The sequence below is a fragment of the Monodelphis domestica genome, chromosome 1, assembly GCF_027887165.1.
Source record: "Monodelphis domestica isolate mMonDom1 chromosome 1, mMonDom1.pri, whole genome shotgun sequence".
Lineage (NCBI taxonomy): Eukaryota > Metazoa > Chordata > Mammalia > Didelphimorphia > Didelphidae > Monodelphis > Monodelphis domestica.
In genome coordinates, this window is record NC_077227.1 from 640,757,432 (window position 1) to 640,772,702 (window position 15,271).

Sequence of the window (15,271 nt, forward strand, 5' to 3'; positions counted from 1 at the left end):
CATAGTTGGGTTAGGTGATCTCTGGTTTCTTCTAGTTTTAAAACCTGTGGGCTTAAATTACAACATGTTCATAAAGTGAGCCAATTTAGAATTCATATTATTTTATACTTTACTAATTTAACATTTTTTACCAAAGGGTAAAGTAAATCTTAAAATATCATCAGCTTACTCTTTTATTAAAAATCGACAAATACTAATTTATCCTAATGTAGTTATTACAGAAGAGAATAACATTGTTACTTTCCAAGGATAAAATATCCTGTTTGATGTAGTTTTTTTTAAATATGTGGGTCTCAGTTTCTCATGGTTTTTGAAATATATTTCATATTTACTGGAAAATGATTTATGCTTTCTGCAGCAGTATAATTATATTTGTATGATAGCATTGATTACAGATTTGTTGTAATATTAAAAATCTGGTGACTTTTACTGTTTATTGATGTGTTTTTTTACATGTATTATTTTAATACTTCTGTCACCAAAAATCTCATTGGCCACCTGTGTAGATGATATTACAGTCAAGAAAGGGGTCATTTTTAGTTGATATGATCTTGTGGAAGGTGGGGGGAACATCACATGACCAATCTTATGACTTATGTAGAACTAATTTATAGTATGCTTTTGGATTTCATCTCTTAAACCTCTTTTGTAGGATCATTCTTCTCCAATTCCTCCCCTCATTCTATTTTTTGATTTACAGTTTTGTATTTAATAAGAATGCAAACATCTTACTGGCAGTGTGGAGTACTTCCTAACCACCACATAGCTGCTTTGTGACCTGGGTTTAAAAAGATAGCGCTTGCCTGTGGGAATATACACGGAGAAAGACACATCACCAAACTCATTCTAAGTAGCACCATATCAATAATGTAGGTGTTTGAGTTAGGACCTGACTTCAAATTCTGCCTCATATATGTACCAACTGTGACTTTTTTTGGCAAGGCATTTAACCAGTATAAATTTTAGTTACTTCATCTGTAAAATGGGGATGATAATAGCACCTAAACCTTAATCCCTATGTAAAACTAGCTCTTGTTATTATTGAGGGAATTAAGTGGTGCAGTGGATTGATTGTTAGTCCTGGAAACCCAAGTTCAAATGTTTCCTCTGAGACTTCCTAGTTTTGTGACCCAGGAACTTATCCCTGTTTGCTTCTTTTCTCATCTGTAAAAATGAGCTGGAAGAGGAAATGACAAACCACTCCAGTATCTTTGCCAGGAAAACCCCCAATAGTGTCATAAAGACCTGGACACATTGAAGTGACTGAAAAATCGTTCTTTAAAATTTCATTTATTTATTTATTTGATTTAGAATATCTTTCCATGGTTACATGATTCATGTTCTTTCCCCCACCTCCTCCCTCCCGCCTCCTGTAGCCAACGAACAATTCCACTGTATCATTGATAAAGATTTATTTCCATACTATTAATATTTACAATAGTGATTGTTTAGAGTCTATATCCCCAATCATATCCCCATTGAACCAGGTGATCAAGCAAATGTTTTTCTTCTGCTTTAATGTTCCCATGGGTCCTGGATCATTGCATTGCCATTAGTAGAAAAGTTTATTACATTTGATAGTGCCACAATGCATCGATCTCTACATAGTGTTCTCCTGGTTCTGCTCCTTTCACTCTGCATAACTTCCTGGAGGTTGCTCCAGTTCACATGGAATAGCTCTAGTTCATCATTCCTTTTAGCACAATAGTATTCTATCATCAACAGATACCATAATTTGTTCAGCCATTCCCTAGTCAAAGGGCATCCCCTCATTTTCCATTTTTTTGCCACTACAAAGAGCGCAGTTATAGGTATCTTTGTACATGTATTTTTCCTTATTATCTCATTGGAGTACAAATCCAGCAGTGGTATGGCTGGCTGGATCAAAGGGCAAATAGATTTTTGGAGCCCTTTTCGCATAGATCCAAATTGCCATCCAGAATCGTTAGATCAATTCAGAACTCCACTAGCAATGCATTAATGTTCTAATTTTGCCACATCCCCTCCAACATTTATTACTTTCCTTTGCTGTCATGTTAGCCAATCTGCTAGGTGTGAGGTGGTACCTCAGGGTTGTTTTGATTTGCATTTCTCTAATTATGAGAGAATTAGAATACTTTTTCATGTGTTTATTGATAATTTTGATTTCTTCATCTGAAAATTGCTTATTCATGTCCCTTGCCCATTTAGCAATTGAGGAATGGCTTGATTGATTTTTTTGGTACAATTGACTTAGCTCCTTATAAATTTGGAGAAATTAGACCTTTGACAGAGGTTTTTGTTATAAAGATTTTACCCCAATTTGTTGCTTTCCTTGCAATTTTGGTTGCATTGGTTTTCTTTGTACAAAAAACCATTTTCATTTAATGTAATCAAAATGATTTATTTTTCATTTTGTAATATTCTCTATCTCTTGCTTGGTCTTAAATTCTTCTTTTCTTTCCAATAGATCTGAAAGGTATACTATTCTATGTTCACCTCATTTGCTTATAGTTTCCTTCTTTGTAGTTGTCATTTACCCATTCTGAATTTATCTTGGTATAGGGTGTAAGATGTTGATCTAAACCTAATCTCTCCCATACTGTTTTCCAGTTATCCTAGCTGTTTTTGTCAAATAGTGGATTCTTGTCCCAAAAGCTGAGCTCTTTGGATTTATCATACACTAGCTTGCTGAGGTCATTTACCCCTAGTCTATTCCATCTATTCACCCTTCTATCTCTTGGCTATTACCATATTGTTTTGATAATGACTTCTATGTAGTACAGTTTAAGATCTGGTAGTGCTAGGCCCCCATCCTTCACATTTTTTTATTAGTTCCCTTGATATTCTTGATCTTTTGTTCTTTCAAATGAACTTTGTAACAATATTTTCTAATTCAGTAAAAAAGTTTCTTGGTAGTTTGATAGGTATGGCACTAAATAAGTAAATTAATTTGGGTAGGATTGTAATTTTTATTATATTAGTTCATCCTAGCCATGAACAATTTAATGTTTTTCCAATTATTGAGATCTAGTTTTAATTGTGTGGACAGTGTTTTGTAGTTGTGTTCATATAGTTCCTGTGTTTGTCTTGGCAGATAGATTCCTAAGTATTTTATATTGTCTAGGGTGATTTTAAATGGAATTTCTCTTTCTAATTTTTGCTGCTGAGATATGTTGGAAATATACAGAAATGCTGATGATTTATGTAGCTTTATTTTGTATCCTGCCACTTTGCTAAAATTGTTGATTATTTCCATTAGCTTTTTAGTTGATTCATTAGGATTCTTTAAGTAGAAGACCATCAAATCATTGGCAAAGAGTGATTGATAGTTTAGTCTCCTCATTGCCTACCTTACTTAATCCCTTCAATTCCTTTTTCTACTCTAATTGCTACTGCTAGCATTTCTAGCACAATGTTAAATAATAGAGGTGATAATGGGCATCCTTGCTTCATTCCTGATCTTATTGGGAAGGTTTCTAATATATCCCTATTGCAGATAATGCTTGCTGTTGGTTTTAAATATATACTATTCATCATTTTTAGGAAAAGCCCTTCTAGTCTTGTACTTTCTTCGTGTTTTCAGTAGGAATGAGTGTTGCCTTTTGTCACAGGCTTTTTCTGCATCTATTGAGATAATTGTGCGATTTCTGTTGGTTTAATTATTTATGATCAATTATGTGGATAATTTTCCTAATATTAAACCATCCTTGCATTCCTGGTATTAATTCCACCTGATCATAGTGAATAATCCTTGTGATAACTTGCCAGAGTCTTTTTGACAGAATTCTATTTTAAGATTTTTGCATCTATGTTTATTAAGGAGATTGGTCAGTAATTTTCTTTCTCTGTTTTTAGTCTGCCTGGCTGTGGAATCAGTACCACATTTGTGTCCTAAAAGGAATTTAGTAAAATTCCTTCTTTGCTTATTTTGTTTAAATGTTTGATAGAATTCACTTGTGAATCCATCTGGCCCTGAGGATTTTTTCATAGGGAGTTTCTTGATAGCTTGTTCAATTTCTTTTTGAGATGGAATTATTTAAATATTCTATTTCTTCTTTCGTTAATCTAGGCAATTTATATTTTTGTAGATGTTCACCCATTTCACCTATAATGTCATTTATTGCCACATTGACTGAACAATTGTGATAATGTCATTCTGGTCCAAGTTAGTTTGATATAGCTAGAATTATACTGACTTAATTTAATGTAACTTTTGAGAATTTTCTAGGTTGGTAAGAAAGGGCCTGTATTGTATTAGTTAGAAAGCTGGTTTCAGAAATCAGGAGGACCTGGGCTTAAGTCCCTCTTCTGACACAATTTCTGGTTAAGTCATGTAACCTCTCAGTGTTCAGGCAATTAAGATTTTTTAAGTTAAAGAACCTGCAGAGCAGGAACTCTTAGAGGAGTGTCCTCATCAGGAATTCTTTATATACTAATGAAATCACAAGTTACTAAGGTGGGCAAAAAGAGAAAAAAAAGAAAAAATGAATAGAAAGAATCAACACATATTTGAAAGATGCCAGAACATAATGAAGATGAAAAAATGTATCAACACGTTCTCCATTTGGGGACTGCGGCATCACTTTAAGAAGTGTATGAAGGGCGGCAGCTGGGTGGCTCAGTGAATTGAGAGCCAGGCCTAGGGATGGGAGGTCCTAGGTTCAAATGTGGCCTCAGACACTTCCCAGCTGTGTGACCCTGGGCAAGTCACTTGACCCCCATTGCCTAGCCCTTACCACTCTTCTGCCTTGGAGCCAATACACAGTATTGATTCCAAGACGGAAGGTGAGAGTTTAAAAAAAAAAAGAAGTGAATGAAGTACTACAAGGTGTGAAGATGGGATGAATCTCATCTTTTCTGTAATAGCTAAATATGCACTTGTCTCTAATATACACACACCTGCCCTTTATCTGTTTTGCCTCTGCTATGGGCCCCCCAGGGCAGTTATAATGGAACTGCTTCTTGGGCTTTCACTATATCTGTGAAGGTACTGTTGAGAAAATTCTTCTACCCCTATTGCCTCTAATTTTACCCCTCGCCCTCAGATCACTTCTTGGTTGAAAACTTATCTCCCCTTGGACGGTAGGCTGTACATTACAAGACATTGATTGGTAACTTAGACTAGTCCACTGCTACCTCCACAGTCATTCTCTACCCTGTCCCCTATCCTCCATTACCTCCAATTTGATTTGGTTTGGATAATGAGTCTTAAAGTCATATAGATAATGTATTTATGTGTGTGTTTGCATATAAATAAACATGCACACATTGGAGGGGGGTTGTACTCAAGGTTTTAAAAATTGATACTTTTATTAAGAGACAATTCTATATTCAATAATCCTGCATTCTATATAATTTTATAGTCCTCAAAGCAGTGAAAATGTTGAGGACAGTTACTATAGAAATGTAATGAATTAGAGTATCATAGGTATTCCAAATGTCTATTGCCTACTTAAAAATAAACTTATGGTAATACAGTTTTTATTGGAAAATAAATCTTTTTCTGTTTAAATTTATATATGTGATCATTACATGCTTGAAGTTTGTATTTATTTCTTAATGGTATAATTGGTCATTAGGTTTATTGAGGCAGTATATTTCATAGCAAAGAGTCAGTGTTTCATAGGAAAAGAAAGGGACTATATACATAATAATATAATCAACTTAATTTTTATGTTTTTATTGTTCTTGTCCAATTTTTGCCTTTCTAATAAGTCTTAGGCCATCTTTAGCTATTCGTGCTCATTGACTCATTCTCCCTATATTTATTTTTATGCCAATTGAATAGGAATATGTGTTGGTGGTAAAAGTGAAATAACAGGTAATATATGTCATTGGGTCAGGCCTTTGGCCCTTGTTTTTAGTTACAGTATTTTATACCATGTAGGTAAATTTCTCTACTTTTAGAATAGAAAACCTTATTTCATATAATGGAACTCAATTTGTTGCTATTAAATATTTTCACATATTATCTGCAGTGTGCTTAGCTCTTTTGATTACCATTTCATACTACTGCCTTGAAGGTCCCTGAACATTGAGGTCTTCCTCACAAGAATTATTTTCTAACTTGTAAACTTTCTCCCTGGACCTATATTTGTGTACTTAGATTTTTGAAACCAAGTACAACTTTTAACACTGATCCCTCATAAATTTCATCTTAGCGTCAGTCCCTTTGTTCTGTTTCCTTTTGGATCCCATTTTTCCCCATTTTATTTATTATTTCTCACAAATTTTTGTCATTTTTTTAAGGGCCTTGGGAAGGGGCTGTTGAAATGTGTATGTCTTACATTTTGTTGGAATTTTATTGTTTTATATTTTGCTGTTTTAGTGGCAATACTTATAGTTTATACTATCTTATTTATATTATTTTGGTGGCATTTCTGGTTAAATCTTAAATAAAAAGCCTACTTAAAAACTTCAGCTTTTCCTTTAAGAACTGATATATTTTAGATTTTTTTCTTTGACTTTGGTCAGGATTTTTTTCTTTATCTCTGTCTCCTTGGTGCTCAGCACACAGTAGGTGCTTGACAAAGTTTGTTCAATTTTTAAATTTTTTTCTTAGTTTTATAATTAAGAAAACTAGATTAAGAACCCTTCAGTATTTTCTCTGAATAGTCTTTCTATATATTTATGATTTAATTATAATTCATAATTATTCATGGAAACAAATATATTTCTTGATTTTTCTTTTTCAGGCAATGTCTATGCTGCTTTAAGGAGTATAAGCACTTGGAGATTTTTAACCAAGTAGTATGTGCTCTCATTAACTTAGTGATTGCCCAAGTTCAAGCGCTTCGGGACCAGCTCTGTAAACATTGCACTATTAACATAGATTCAACATGGCAAGATCAGAATAATCAAGCTGAGGAGCCATTGAATGTAGAAAGAGAGTCTCATGAAGAAGAAAATATAGAAAGACAAAAATCAGAGAAAAAATTAGACTCTACAAGGATTTGTAGCCTGACGGAAGAGGAGTCTACAAAGAATTCTGATCCTTTTAATTTATGGAGTACAGATGAGAAGGAAAAACTCTTGCTATGTGTGGCAAAAATCTTTCAGATTCAGTTTCCCTTATATACTGCTTACAAGCATAACACTCATCCTACGATAGAGGTATTTTTTTTTAATATTTTGCTAATTTTCTTGGAGAAGTCATAAAAGTAAAACATTTTTGATCCACATAATTTTCATAAATAATAAATAAGTTTAAGAAATGTGAAAGGAAAATGTATAGAATGTATGTGGAAAAAATGATTACTACTCTATTACTGAAATCATTATTTTCACCCCAAGTTATCCATTTCTTAATGCTACACTTATTGTTTTGTTCCTGTTCTTCAGTATTGAAATATTGCTTTTAAGATGAAAATTTTTGATTTAAAATAAAAAAAAATGATGGTATCTCTTGTTTATTATGGGATTATACATAGAAACTTTTTTTACAGTGAACTCATTGCCTTTTCTTTGGTATAAATATGCTGTTATTGATGTTATCTCTTTATTTTTTAATGTTTCTGATGTTTTGAGAATTATATTGAACTTGGAGAATAATTGTTTTGAACTTAATTATTAGAAATAAGTAACATTGAATTTGGGAATACCATTATCAATATAAAAATAATTTTATTGTAAAATTCTATACACTATTTACTTTTGTGAAACTTAGTAATAACTAGTTTTTTTCAGTATGTGAGTTTTAGGAGGCAGTGACATCTACTAAATGTTTGAAATGGAGCAATTTTAGAAGTTCTTCAGGGATTTTAGGTTCTTACCCTAGAAGACTTCTTTTGGCAGCAAGGGTTCTCGGCAGACATGAGTGAGTTCGTGAAATCTACTTTTATATTTACATGATGGTTATGAAACAAGAATCATAGTTTGGCTGTTAAGATTAATCTTTGGATTATTTAAATTAGAGCATTCTGCCTATTTGTATAATTATGCTCTTCAACTGATAAGAGTTAATATACCTTGTAGAATCTTTGATAAGGCCTGAAATTAAAATGAATAAATTTTAACAAATGTATGGGGCAAAAAGAGTTAAGCTATAGTGAGATTTATTGATTTTTATTAGGAAAAGATGGATATTATTAAGAGTTTTGGTCTATACATTTTGATTCACAAATTTTATTGATAGTAAATGATGGTAGTAATTAATTGTAAATCTTATTTTGTACTTATGATATAAAAATTCACAGATTCTTCTGTTGTCATGTTGCTGGAGGTCATGGAATGTATTAGTACTCAGTTAAGATTAAGTTTGAGTATTGTTCTTCGTTTCCTCCATACCACCACTCCAAAGTCTTGATATTTTTACCTCTACAACATCTCTTGCTACCAAAACTTATTTGATTCACTGACAATTTCAAGCCGTTACCATATCTTTCCTCCATTATTGTAGCAGTCTCCTAACTGGTCCTCTTGCTTCATGTCTTTTATAACTCCAGTCCATCCTTCACCTACCAAAGTTATTTTACTTAAATGAGATCTAATAAAATTGACTGCTTATGCAACACCATAGTCTACCTATTACCTCTAAAATAAGATAAAAACTCCTCTATTTACCTTTTAAAGCCCTACTTGTCCCCAAGCTATCTTTCTGGACTCATTTGATCCTCCCTCTAGCTTTTTGAGATCCAGTTAAATTAAATATCTATGTTCTTCATTCAGGATTCTTATCCTACATACCTGGAATTCACCACTTTCTTATCTTCCTTCAAAGAGTACCTCTAATCTATTTAGAATCTGCTGGAGTACCACTTTCTGTGTGACTACTTGCCTTATTCCCTGAAATTGACAGTGCCTGTACTTCAAGCTACCTTGCATTTAATTATTTAGTATATAGTTGTAGCGATTTACTTTATATTTATGATGTATATTACACTTATATATGTCCTTGCTATCTTCATTAAAATGTAAGCTCCTTGGGAGTAGGAATTATTTTATTCTTTGTATTTACATCCTTAATATTTTGCACAATACCTGACGCTCAGTAGAAGGTTAATAAATGCTTATTCATTGATATAGTCATATTGGGTGAATGGAGAGGAAGATTGAGAGCTTGATATTATTGCCACTAGCTTAGCAAAAATGTAGTTGAAATTAGGAATGTGGGGAATAGACTGGGAAGATTTTATATCATATCCAGTTTGCATTAGGAAAGGTCTTGGGTTTTAGGATAGAGGAAATAAGAGCCTGTGAAATGAGAAGTCTTATGTATGAGTCTCCAACTACTTTGGCATGAGTTATGGATTGCTATTTGTTAGTTTTGAGTTTCTTAAATGGTTGAGGATCTTTTATCTGATCCATCATAGCAGTTTGTACTATTTCCTGGTGTACTTTATTGTTCTCCTCTTTCTTAAGGGTAAACTTTAAATTTAAGTGACCTCTCTTCTATTTGGTATCAAATAATTGAAATGCAATGTTATGTAATTTTGAACTATGTTCTAATATATTTGTAGAAAGCAAAGTTGGTGTTATTTTTGTGTGATGGAAAATACTTGTTAGTTGATTGGACAGGATGTTTCAACCTTAGAATTTTATTTTATTTTTGTTTTAGTTTTAGATATGTGTAAAGGAGCTATTGTATTTAACTGAAAACAAATGAGTTGAGAAGGTTACTTTATAGTTGACACAATCGGAAAACATTTACTAAGCACTTATGATGTGCCAGGCATTATATTAAGTGCTGGAGATACAAAAATAAGAAAAAGACAGTTCTTGGATTTTATGATCTATTTGGGGAAACAATACAGAAACACATACAACCAAGGTATGTGCAGGATAAATAAGAAATATTCAGCAAAGGGAAGGCACTAGAATTTAGATACATTGAGAAAGTCTTCCTGTAGAAAGAGAGATTTTTAATTGAGTTTTGAAACCAGGACATGTAGATGAAGATCATTTTAGACATAGGAGACAAGATAATAAAAAGACTAGTGTCACTAAATTGAAGAAAATGTGAGAGGACTTAAAGTGTGGAAAAACTAGAAAGTGATCTGTGTGTGAATAGAATATGAAACACTTTAAATACTAAGATATTTTCTATTTGATCTTGGAAGTGATAGAGAACCATTGAATTTATTGAGTATATTTACACTTTAGAAAGAAGACTCTGGCAATTGAATAGAGGATGAACTTCAGTGGGGAAAGACTTAAAGGAGCCTGACCAACTAGTAATAGTCCAAGCCTGAGGCATTGAAGGCCTGCACCAGTCATTCATTAAATCTGCACCAGTCTTTCCTTGAAAATATATTAAGTGCCTAATGGACAGCTAGGTGGTGCAGTAGATAGAGTTCTAGAGACAGGAACACTCACCGTCCTGAGTTAAGATTTGAACTTGGACATCTAGTAGTAGACCTGTGGGCAAGTCACTTAACTTTGTTTGCCTCATTTGCAAAATAAGATGGAAAAGGAAATGGCAAACCACTCCAGTATCTTTGTCAAGAAAACCCCAAATGGTATCATGAAGAGTATAGGAAGTGACTGAAAAAGTACTGAACAAGAAGCTACTATTATGTATTAGATATTGTTATGAGAGCTGAGGATACAAAGAATGGCATGACAGCCCCTCCCCTCAAGGAGCATACAGCTTTTTGTGGGAAGCAGCACATACAAAGATGCTCAAAATTGGATAGCCAGCATGAGTATATCATGGAGTTCCATAGCCTGGTGGGAAATGAGATGGCTGCCCTAGGTTCTCTAAATAGAGGATCTGAGAGGAGTTCTCTACAAGCTCCAGTTAAAGGTGAGGGAAAAGTCCCAGCACCAGAGCATATTGAAGGGGTATGAATTTCAGTGTTGACTTGGTCCTGCAGAAAACTGAATTATTAGAGGTAACACTGAAGGCTAGCTTAATGAGGTGGGAAATTATGAAGTGCTGCATTGGGTACCATTCTTAAATGTACTTCAGTGAGGTGGGAAATGAGTTCAGATGAGTTGCTGCACTGAGCACCATCCTTAAATATACTGCACTGGATTGATGGCAGTGTCAGAGGAGAGAAGGGGCCATACTCAAGAGATGCTTGAAAGTTGAAATTGACCAGCCTTTAGTAGTAGATTGAATATGGGGGTGAGGGTAGGGAGTGTGTGAGAGATAATAGGGTATTGAGGATAACAATTGGGTTTCAAACTTGGGAAATTGGGAAGATGGGAGTGTCTATAGTGGTGACAAGAAAGTTTGAAAGGTGGGGGGAGTCTTTGGAGGGAAAAAGATATAAAGTATGGGGCATTTGAATTTATGATGTTTAATAGGCAGTGGTAGACTGGAGGCCATTGGAGTTAGGGCTGTATAAATAGATTGAAGAATGATTAGCATAAAGATTCTCATCAGATTTCTTGTAGCTTATGAGATAACTGGTGAAGTAATATAGAGGGGTAAGAGAAAAGTGCCCAGGACACTTCAGATTAGCAGATGTGACTTGGATATAAATCTAAACCAAGAAGGACTGTCAAATAGGTAGGAGGAGAAGCAAGAAAGTAATTTCCTGAAAACCTAGAGAGAGAAGATAGTATCCAGGGGAAATAATATTACATTAAAAAAAAACAAAAAAACAACTTCTGCTTGTAGAGGCCCAAGTTTTTCATGACAAAAATTGGATTTCTGTTATTGAGCTTGTCATTTCATCTCTCTGAGTTTGTTTCCTTTAATCTTTAAAATGAAGAGATTTTACTAGTTATCTCAAATTCTAATTCTAGAATCTCCAATTCTAATCTTATAAATCTTTGATTTGTATTAATAAAGTTGGAAAAATTTTATTTGCCTATGATAACAGTATTATAATAGTGTACTGTGGTTATTCTTTAAGTAGACTAGGGCAGAAATGTCAGAGCTGCTGGCTTCTGGACAAAATTCCTGAACTGAGTACATTGGAATCTTTCCTAAACTAGATTAAAATGTAATTGGGAAAGTTTATCAAAATCAATTAAAATACAATATATAGATAATGCTAATGTTTAGTTTTCTAAATCAATGTGGGAAGCAATCCTTTTGTATTTGTTTGAAATATATGAACCTTTTTAAGGTTAGGCTAGTGGATTCAATTAGTGTAGGAGTTCTGATTAGCTAAAAGAGGCTCTTTCTCTCGAATTTTTAATGTCATAGTATCATTTTGCACACTTGAGAGACCAAAATATTTTGTTCAGGATCACACAGCCTGAGTATATGTTAGAGGTGCAACTTGATCCTTTTTTTTTTGACTTGGAGACTAGGTCATTATGTTAGGCTGCCTCTCTTAAGTTTTCTTTAGTTTTAGTTTCCTTTCCTCTAGGACTCTTATTCTATTTCCCTTTGAAGAGTTTCTGACAGATTAATTTTTAAAAAGATTTCAAAAAAGTTTTTTTCCATTGAATCGAAAAACAAGGTTCCATTTTTATTCAGTTATCAAGCATTTATTAATCTGTACACAGATTATTCTTCTAGATTTTGGGTGGGGAGACACAATTTAAGATATAGTTCTGCCTTTATGGAACTTAAAATACAATATTAAGTAAGTGTATCAGGAAGTTAGTTGGCAAAATCAGAGATGAGATCCCACAGAGGGAAGGTTATCACTGATTCAGAGGTTACAGAAGATTTCATAGGATCATGGCATCTGGGTTTCCTTAATAGATGCATACAAATTAATCTGGGAAAAATTTGGACATTCAGCCACTATTAAATCTTATTTTAATGTCCTAAAATCTATCCCCATTCCTAAAAGATCCACGCCCCCTCGGGGGGGGGGGGGCATTATGAATGGTAATTATTGTTAACATTTTGGATGCTAAGAGCTGTAGCATGAATATTTGTAAAAGTTAATTTTTAAAATTCAGGTGTGATTGCTCTCTTAGGTCCTTACTCTTGAGGCTGTCTTACCAGCTTTTTGATGTCAGCTTCTCTGAGTTATGTGGAAAATGGAGTCTTTTTTTATCTTATCTCCTTGGGTTGTTGTGAGGGTCAAATGAACTATATAATATATGTGAAACACACAGATTTTATATTTTGGTGCCTCATTGAAATATATTGAGTTAATGTCATGGGATATTTTATGATAATAAAATATTTTGAGTATATTTGGTAATGGAACAGATACCAAGTGGGAACACCCTTACATTTAATTTTACATTATGCTTAATAGTTTTTAGACTCTAGTCTTAAGAATTTCCCCCAAATTTTTGTTGATCAGTTTGTTACTGAATAGTGTAATGTAAATGTAAATTTTAGATTCTACAATAATTGTCATTTGGTAGAAAGTAATCACAAGCAGTCATACTACTTAGGAAAATTGGAAGAAATTCATATTGCCTCACAGCCCAATTACTCTTATTCTGTGACCATGTTTCCTTGCTTCTTAACTATCCTATTTGTTTCTTTATGGAAAAGCAATTATAGTACAATAGGACTCGTTGTGGAAGGACAGGAGAAAATATTTGGCCAGAGCCATGCCCCTGATTTTGAGTCAGAGGTTCTAGATTGAAGTTCTTGCTGTCTATATAAACTTGGACTAATCTGCCTCTCTTTGTCTCAATTTCCTTATTGGTAAAATGAGGAATAGATCAGGTAGCCTTAAGGAAATCTCTAGCTCTAATTTATGACAGCATAATCTCATTTGCTCTTAATATTAATATTTTATTATTGTATTAGTGTAGTTTATAAAAATATTAATTGTTTTTTAATTATAGGATGTCTAAAAATGCATGTTAATTCAAATCCTACTAATTTGAAAGTTTGTAATTATCCAAATTCAGTTTTCATGATTCTTACTGTGTTAAAAAAGTGTTCATGCTTGATCTAGTAATTTTGTTATGCTAACCTTCATGTTGCAGTGCGGCTGTATAGTGCTGTCCTTGGAGTCTGAAAGACTTGACTTCAAAATCCTGCATCAGACATTTAGCTGTGTGACCCTGCACAAGTCACTTAATCCCTCTTAACTTCAGTTTTCTCATCTGTAAAATAAGGGTTGTAATACCACCTACCTCATAGGGTTGTTGTGAGGGTTAAATGGGGGTAATATTCTAAGAGCTTTGCATACTTTAAAATAGTATAAAATGCTAATTATATGGGATAATTATGCATATGATGTAGGTTTATTGTGAATTTTTATGCTTCATGATTAGTTCATCATAATTTTATTTATAATGCATATATTGCTTGAATAAAAGTGTACCTTTATTTGCAGTTATTCTATAAGTTGAAATTGTTACTAGTTTTGATAGAGTATAACTCCATATTTCTTAATCTCCCATCTGTCAAAAATTAGTATTTTGTATGATTTGATATAGAAATATTTAGGCCTGTGTTTAATTACACAAAATATCTAGGGTTAAAAAAACTTAGAAATGGACTTATTTCTTATTTTTGAGGTAGTATTTTGCTTAAATTTGATTAAAATGACAGTTTGAATTGAAAATTTATATATTATTCTTAGTGCCTGGTCATATTTCTTAAATCATCTGAAAGTATCCAGACTCAAAGGAATTTTTAAGAGTAAAAGGTTGGAAGAAAAAAGTGTTCTCAATGAGACTCTTTCACTTAAAAGTCTAGACTTTTTTCAATCATAATTTAGTAAAATCTTCAATAATGGTTCCAAGAAACACAAATAAAGTAAGCAGAAAAACCTTGTGAATAGTCACAGTCGTTGTAACAGCATCTGTTTACTACTAGCACTCATACTATTTAATTCTGACAACAGCTATATGGAAATATTGAATTAGAAGAGCAAAGCCATACTAGAAATAGGTATGCTGCCAGCAGCAAGGAATTATCTCCCAATATAGTTAGAAAATTACAATTATTAATATATATAATATTGTTGAATACAAAGTGCTCTATTAAGATACATTGGAAAAATAAAGATTTATTGTAGGATTTTTTCTTTCTTCCTCCGAAACTCCTGAAGGTGCTACTAAATGATATAGTATGGTGCAATAAAAATCTTAGCTATCTAGAGTCTGTAGAATGACACTTTTTGAACTCTTTATTTTCCTATAAAGTCAAAAGATTTTCCTACTTAAGTATGGAAATTCATTTTAATTCTAACAGTTTTAGAGAGAATTTTTTCCAACATATATTACATATGGTGGTATAATGTATGCATTTTTTTTATGATTTTGCATTATGGTTACCTGTGAATGTGTCAGATCTCTTTATAAGACCATTATTTTGAAAGCACAGGTATCTTTTTGCTTCAGTCAGCATAGTGCTCTACCTGTATTGGGGATGTAAATATTGTCTTGAAGACTTAAAATCATCATTAAGATCACCTAAATTTTTTTGTTTACTGTGCTGTAATGCTATCAACACTTACTAAGG

General features: G+C 33.0%; 1 protein-coding gene across 9 annotated transcripts in view; it reads left to right on the plus strand.

Annotated features, from left to right (window-relative positions):
* The window catches only part of USP34 (ubiquitin specific peptidase 34), a 357,595-nt gene that overhangs the window by 87,104 nt on the left and 255,220 nt on the right, over nucleotides 1-15,271 (plus strand). For 8 of the 9 annotated variants that reach the window (XM_056813959.1, XM_056813952.1, XM_056813953.1 and 5 more), the window contains exon 3: nucleotides 6,678-7,095. The exons of the other annotated variant lie outside the window; for it this stretch is intronic. Coding sequence is in view for 5 of the 8 variants with exons in the window: in XM_056813952.1 (XP_056669930.1) it covers nucleotides 6,678-7,095 (418 nt within the window). In the remaining 3 variants the exon portion in view is untranslated. The remainder of the gene's footprint in view (nucleotides 1-6,677; nucleotides 7,096-15,271) is intronic. 9 annotated transcript variants of the gene reach the window in all.